Here is an 8,619-nt window from a genome sequence, read left to right on the forward strand (position 1 = left end):
CTACATCTAAACTGGTGTATTAACATACTTTAGTATTAAAGGCGTATGTTTAATTTTAGAGTAAAGGAAAATTCTTAAAATAAATGGTTATTCATGTTTATCCAAATTATATATCGTCGCTTGTGCAATTGGACCCTTATATTGAACGATCGAAACGATCCTTTTGGTTAATCTACGTTTAAGACGTAGATTTCAGTTGAAATTAATGGAGTGTAAGTAAATATATTTTATAAAAGTAGCAGATAAAAGTAAGATAAAATGTCTCTGAAAGTATTTATTTTTGGTTCAAAATTGTATATAATTATTTATTTAATTATAAATAATTTTGAAGCCTCTTTTTGATTTATGATTATGCAGAATTTGTATAAATATAAAATTGTTTGTGTTTTGTTTTTGTATTAACATTACTTTAATATTATTATAGGTACACTATTGGAACACGACTTTGTTACTTCACCGGGTATGCTGTTTTTTGGCAACGCATCTTTTTTAAACTTCTTCTTAAGTAAGTCCTTTTCCCCCTATGCTTAGGATAGCTGGAAGTAGCAAATGATTCTCTTTGAGAACCAACTAGGGTTCTTGAAACTTGCCGATCTAGCATCTTAAAGATTAGTAATACAAGCACGGCTAAAAGTTTCTTGGCTAGGTGATCTTTAATTTACATATTTCATTTATTCCTTTTGATATATTCAAAATATGGTTTGTAGACCGGCTTCTGATACATATTAGTTCAATATAAGTGTTTGTCGGCATTTTGAGTATGTTTATAGTAATATAGTTTCTATTTTGATTTTAAGACTAGTCATTCATTCACTTCTGTACATCATTAGAAATTTGAGAGCGAATATCATTAGACCATGCGGTATGGATCGAAGCAAACGATAATCGAAAGGCGCTAACTTTAGACATCTGGCTGCATGAATATTTTCCCATTCCACGTAAATTTAAAGTAATTATTGAATTGCACTTCATATCAAGCTACGTAAGTTTATTATGCATTTGAGTAGGGTTTATGTACAATAATTTTTTATCGATATTCCTTGTTACAGGCATTAAAACCTTTTAAGCTAACGTAAACAAATGCAACACTTCTGAAAATTGTTATAAATTTTTATAAATATGAAAATGAAATAATATTAAATTCGGCGGTTCTTTTTCAGCGTAAGCAAAATATTGGAGCATATGAACTATGTTTTATATGCAACAAGTTGTTACATGTATATTTTCGTATTATTTGTCTATTCGCCCCGCATACTATTTACATTAGATATTATAAATTTTAATTATGAAAATTTAAGTATGTATATAAACGGATCTATCAATAAATTAACATGAATTTATTAATGAAATTACTACAAAATAACTAGTTGCGTAATGTGACATAAGCAAGTTTGTGATATATTTGAATTATTTATACACTTTTATCAGTGAGAATAGGAGAGTTAATTTCTATAGAATTACGTCATACCAAAGGTTACGGATGTACTTTATACTTGTAATTGTCCATTTGTAAGACTCAATAAAAATAATCATCCCGGTCACACCAGTAACCATACTAGGTAAGATTCATTCATTGTTGGTTGGTAGGCTTGATGCAGAGTAATCAGTAGTATAATTTCATTAATATACATAATGAAGGTAAACTGAGAAAACTGTAAAACAACACACCTTTATTGTCTTATATTGAGGTAAATATTTTTTTAATATTTGTATTATGTTATCTAATGATACATGTGCTGAAAATATGTTATTTACCCATTTTATTTTATGATTGATAAGAGAACTCTGTGCATTCGTACTTACTTATTGATTTGCTAAATTTTTCGTTGTTATTTTAAGAATATTGCTTTATTTTATATTATATATACTCGTAACATTTCTGTAATATACAGTTTTATTTACTTAAAAGTGCGCTAGGACATAGAAGTTTTTAGAAATAAGCTCTAGATTTTAAGTGTTTTTAAAAATAGGTTCTCTCCAGTTCATCGCCAATCAGCATGGTGATATTTTTATATGGTTGAAGCCAAGGCACCTAAGTTAGTATGATGATTTAACCCGTTCTTTTTTTGTTACTTTGCAATGATGTTCCAAAAGTATAAAGTTCAACCTAATAAAGTGAAATAAAAGAATAGTGAAATGTATTATCAAAGCAAGCTATTGCTTCTTATCAAAAATTGATCTCATTCCACAGTCACCTTAGTACACTGATTTAGCTCTATCAGATGCTATTTCTCTTTCTTTTACTTTTTCATCAAGTATCTCTATTTATCCTCTATTTACCAACTAAGAGTTTATCTGGATTTGATCTACTGTCTAATGTGGGCTCTGAGCCACTGTCTTACTCAGTCTTCTTGGTCAGGTTTTACACACTTGTCTAATGAACAATGTTAATTAGAACAATCAGAAATCAATCCGTGAATAATAGCTGCAATTAACAACTCTTTGCAACTCTTTCGACAGTCATTTGTAAATTTCGATCTGATATTTGATATGATTTGATCACATTGGTGAAATAAGGAGTTTTTCTTAGGCTTGATACATATAAGGGGTTTCTTACTGCTAACGGAAGAAATGTTGTCATCATTAAGGGTGATACTTTATTGTCTTACTTATTTTACTTATTTTCGATTTCTATCGATAATTATTTTGAAGACAAAAACCGTCTACATGTACAGTGGCTTGTTGCTTAAAATCGGAGGAAATTAACAAAAACAGAAATAGTGAACAAATTAGTTAGCAATACATTCTGTCTCTAATGCAAAAAAACAATGTGTAATTTTTCAGCATCTTCAGATTTTAGGAAAAGGAAAAGCATCGTGTCTATTTCGGGCTTTAAAATATTATAATTTATGAATTTAGAACCTATTTTATATTAATAAGTTTTTAATCTCTTTTGAAATTGCGAATATGCTCCATTGTATGTTGGAAATAGTGACTGTCATCTTCTTGTTGCCGTTGGAATAGTTAGTATTGAATTGTGATTGGAGCTTTATATAAATGCATTATATGTATTGAATATAAAATAAGTGTACAAATATAACAAAATATTAAATTGATAAATATTATTCGTATTTAGTTGCTATTTTACATTAAACAATTTACAATCTTATATAAAAATTTGAAAAAGTTATTTTTATGTAAAAGTGATACAACCAAAAATTACTATAAATATTACACATATTTATGCAATGCGGCAAATAAAACCTTTAAATAACCTAAACGTATTTTATTATTACCAAGACTGAAATTAATTTCAGCACAAATACTATACATTTACTTTACTTTACATTTGATTCATATTTTGTAAAGGTTTTTGTATTGTATATATTTTGCAATTGATAATATAATAATGAATTTTTGCACTATTCTATGTTACTTAAAAATAAGGAAGTAATAATAAGTCTGCAAGTGGACAATCTTCAATCATAACAAAGAAAGTGCTTTTTAAGGACATCAATTGTATAAAGAGATTTATCTTTTGTGAAGTATTCAAATATAATATTTATAAATAAATTGCGGAAACTAACTTTGTTGTTGAAATTGCTGAAAATTTCTTTTGAAAATTTATTCGTTAAATGAAAGAAGGGATAAAGTTTATATATTTGTTTTGATATTGGAAAGAACAAACACATAGCAGTAGAAGGAACAGTACGATGTAGGGGATAGAGGATATGAATACCGAAAGGGATATATACAGGTCATAGTAATTAAAATTAGACTAATAAATGTGCAATATTTATATTAAGTACGGTTTATATTAGAACGGCGTTGTTATCCTTAGATATATGATATCAATTAGAAATTTATAATTAAAATATCTTACGAAAAAGAAACATATTAAAGTAGTGTAATCTATTTTCACAAAACTGTTTATTATTGTCATTTTAAGACACTGATAATTTGGTGATCTAAATATAGATCAGTCATTGTAGTAAATGAAATTAATCTAATAATAATTTTAGTTTTAGACTGTAAAATAGATAAGATTTTAAGCAATAAATGTAAATCTGGTTTACTTTAACCTTGGACTTATTTTTAAAAAACAATAAACAGTTGTTAATATAACAAAAATATATACAATTAAAAATTCATATATATCATAAAATATATACATCATATCCAATTTGATATTTAGGAATATATGTAATTTTTTTTCAAAAATTCTGATGATTCGAAATGCTGGCTGTTCTTATCATATATGTTAAACAAATTATAGGAGACAATAGCCATTGAAGCGATTTTTGATAACATTCTGAATTCTTTTTTTGGTGTGGTAAATAGCCTAATGGGACAATAGTATTGAATTTAAAGATTCAGTAAAACAATCACATTTTTAATAATTTCTTTTCCAACATTTTGTCATTTCATGATAGTAAAAATATTTATTTTTAACTTAATTGAAGTAAAAAATATATTAAATTTTGTTTTGCTGTTAAAACCATTATTAAAATGTTCTATTATTAAACAATAATCTCGGCGAAAAATATTCGCTAAATGGAGGATTTTTTTATTAAGCGTTTTCAATTTTCAACGAATTTTCGAAATGCATCAATTTCGAAACAATAGATTTGAATTAGTAGTTTGTACGACTGGTAAATAGTTTGTACCATCAAATGACTTTGGTTTTTTTTTGAATAATTTTATTTTTAATATATTGTTCCAACACATTTATTAACAATTATCTAGATCTTGATTATAGTTATTCCGTTGTCTCGATTAATAAAGATGCTAATTTGATGGACGCAAGTTATTTTACAAGTGTTCGTTAGTAACATAATATAATGAGTTCCATCTCGAATATATATTGAAAACATCTTATTTCTAGTTTTATGTTTTATTTCGATGATTTGGGTTAAAGAGACAATCTTAGCAAGATAAAAAAATTATGGGCCAAGTTTTTTCATCACGACGAGATAATTTATGGCCATTGATTATAGAGCTCTGATTATAGAGATCTTAACTGATATTTAATATTATCAGAAGAACTACACTCTAGATGAAAAAAATAGTATCATTCCTTTAATTTGTTATTTTGTTTTGAATAGTCAGCATATTTTTATTATTACTCCATATTTTTTATTAAAAAAAGCACATTTTGTGTTTTAAACTTATTATAATATAATATTGTTTACATTTTTCATACAGCTTTTTATAGCTTTTATATATTCATCTGTTCTGTATTTTATTTCTCTACATTATTGTATTATTTATTCGATAACTTATTTTTATCTTTTATATTAATATTATTTTAGTTATATACTATTTTAATGAGGAGTTAATTTATAGTTTCTATATGTGAAAGCATTGTAATACATATTTAGTAAATGTATACATATTGTGATACATAACTCTTTTTTATTTATCTCCAAATAAATTATATATTGCAATCTACAAATGATAAATTTTAGTTGTTTTAAAATATCACTAATTTAAATATGAAACAAAAGCAAATAAGTAAACTTACCGACTATTCCAGCTAGGGCGCGCAATAACACGTTGTTGAAAATCCATGATCAAAATCAGAATTGCGAGGAGTTTAACGAGTGAACAGTTCATTTTGCGAACGACCAACACAAAACAAGTCACAAGAAATATATAAAATCTAGGCCAACTTGATTGGGTGTTCTTAAATTTGATTAGATCTTGTTTGCCGATGTAATAAAAATATGAATTGATTGAAGCACAATTTTAATAAAATCAACTACACCAATGGTAAGAGAAGACTGAGAGTAACAATTGTTGGAGATTCGAAGAATTTTCGCGGAGCTTTTAGCGCTTTCGTTCCTTTTTCCTATTTCGTTTTGTCGCTTGTTTCTCGGTTCAGTTCGGTTTTTCGAATGGCGCGAATTGGCGCCTCCTGCGATATTTATGCATTTTGGAGAAATCCGACGGTTGTGGGAGGGATGACGCTACTTTTGCGTACAGCTTCATGTTGTTGAAGTTGGATCATAAAACTCAGCAAATAAGCCATTTCGCGGCAATAACGCGTATCGTAGGAGTAAACCCTCTATACAATATATGCAACTCATAATTAACCTGCGTATGAAATATGATATGTCTTTATTTAATAACTGTCATAATCTAGCAAATTATGATACAGCATCTCCGTATGTTTCTCAATAGAATATAAAGAAATCATTTGATCAAATCAAATTCTGACCATATTTTAAAATTATGATATAATTATCATTAATTACTATACTAAAACTATATTAAAATTATTTTTAAGCAAATATTCATTAAAAATATGTGTGTATCTTTGATTTGTTAATACCGTTTTTTATCGGCTCTAACCACAAATCTTGGGAAGTATAAAAATAGTTTAAAGGTTACAGGTTTTAGTTACCACCGTCCAGATTTTGCTATCAGTAAATAGTAATAAAATTAATATTCAGAAAATACTAATTTATTACTACTTTTCAATAGGACAAGGCTTGTTCTGTTTCGAATTGATTTTACTGGTCATTCAGAATTTTGTTTTCTTTCGTTTATTGTGGTTTACATAGCTATGTTATCATCGAAACAGAATAACAAGGATTTAGATGCTTTAGACAAAATATTTTACCTCTATATTTTAGTTGTTTAATACATTGTTAATTGAATTTGCAACTTTAACAATTATTTATTTAATATTATAGTACTATATTTAGTATTCTTTCTAAGGTAAACATATGACATACTCGCTGTTGATGAAATGACATATACTGTAGTTTAAATGAAAGAAAAAAATGCTAGTTTGACATTAACTTTTTAATTGGAAATCCGGTAGTTTGGTTACAAAGTGAGATGGAGTATAAAAATTGACAATTTAGGTATTAGCATTATATTTCGTTCCTATTTTTCTATATTATAGATTAAGAAAAATTATTCCTAAATTATAGTTTTAGAAAAATTACTTTTGTGTTGATGTCACAGACAATACTATTAATATTGATATGTTGATAATAAAAATAAAATAAATTTGTTAATTTTGATTGAACAATATGTTAATGAAATTACATAACATAATAACATAACCTATTAAAATTATATTTGAACAGGGTAAATTGTAATATTTAATTAAATAAAAAATCGTATTTTAATCTAAAGTTATTAAACACGAAATTATGTTTTTAGATAAATAATAATTTGCCAAAAATACATATAAAGTCCATACGAAAAATCAATAAATAAGTAACTTCCTATTTCTATAATTTTGTGATTATAACTATTTCTTGTTGATAAAGCTTCGATATAATTAATGTATATAAGGTGCACTATCTGATTATTTTAATGTGCGTGTTGTTTGTTCATTAACAAACTGTTAATATTGACACGAATAAAGGTGGGAAATATTTAAACACTAAACTATTTTGATTTTTGCAGTTTTATTTTGAAGATAATAATGGAATGTAAAAAAATGGATTGTCGAATTTGAGGTATCGCAAAATCATAATGTACAGTGATATGCTAAATTGATGTTATGGCTTTTTATTGCTCTTATAGGCTTTTTAGACGAAATGTTATATTAATAGGAAGGACAAACAAGCTTAGACGCCAACAAGTTATTAATTGGCCCATTATACATCAAGTTTGCATTAATTTGTTTTGGCGATGTTCATTATATAAAATAGAGTTGCGATTTGACAATTTAGGATATGGTTAGGTGAGTTCAAATAGGAACAAAGTTATAAATAATATGAGGTAGGTTATTGCAGGTCTAGTTAACGGGACAGTCTCATTTTTTTCTGTAAATAGTTACTCTATTGAGTAAAACCGTATTCATTTAAAGATATTTATGAAAGTATCATTATATGATAAAAGTAATTTGCATTGCTATCATTAACAGATATATGATACTAGAAATAAATGATACAGATTTTTAAAAAATCGTTAGACATTATTAACTACTATACAAAATCTTATGTACAATGTACAAAAATAAATGTACTTTTAATGTTAAATGGTGGGGTAATTTATGTAGCTTATAAGATGTATATCGATGTAAGTGTTTCTAAACAATTATAATAATTTCAGTGGTAATATATTGGTTTGGCTTTCAAAGCATTGATGAAACAGTGTTCTAATTAATAAACCTGACATCGATATATATGAATTTAAGTTATGGTTTATTGATTTCCACCCGTGTTTGATGATACCTAAGAAATTTCACTAATTAGCCCAAAATTATGAATGTGTCATAAAATTAGTATAGTTCAACCTAAGTTACGCGTCTTAATGAAAAGATACAATTTTTAAAATGTTAAAAAAAACGTTTAATATAATCTTTTTAATTTATTTCACATACAATGTTTTTAAAACAATGAAATTATTTAGAAGGATTATAACATGTAATAATCTGATATTATATTAGCATTGCTTATTTAATATTAAAACCCCAAATAGGGAGATCGGATAACCAAAAGCATATAATCGTGAACACATATTTGCAGTAAAACATATTTGCTTATATAATACAGTTATCTATTTTTTTTACAATTTCAATTTTTTATTATTTAATTATTACATTGTTACTAGTAGTGTCCAACTAACCTACAATTGTCTTTATAATGGCTTAAATCTAGGTATAAGTTATATAGTAGTAGGACCAATCGGCCCTATCTCAGTCTCTGGTGAAAT

The 8,619-nt window shown here is 26.5% G+C and overlaps 1 protein-coding gene across 1 annotated transcript in view; it reads right to left on the reverse strand.

Annotated features, from left to right (window-relative positions):
* LOC143193367 (uncharacterized) overlaps positions 1-5,690 on the reverse strand; it is a 45,941-nt gene extending 40,251 nt beyond the window's left edge. Inside the window, exon 1 of the mRNA XM_076399540.1 lies at positions 5,465-5,690. Coding sequence (XP_076255655.1) covers positions 5,465-5,556 — 92 coding nt within the window. The 5' untranslated portion in view covers positions 5,557-5,690. The remainder of the gene's footprint in view (positions 1-5,464) is intronic.
* Between the last annotated feature and the right edge of the window lie 2,929 nt (positions 5,691-8,619).

Source organism: Rhynchophorus ferrugineus, unplaced genomic scaffold (assembly GCF_030347505.1).
Source record: "Rhynchophorus ferrugineus isolate W39M unplaced genomic scaffold, kcgeb_rfMv2 rfM3, whole genome shotgun sequence".
Taxonomy (NCBI): Eukaryota; Metazoa; Arthropoda; class Insecta; order Coleoptera; family Curculionidae; genus Rhynchophorus; species Rhynchophorus ferrugineus.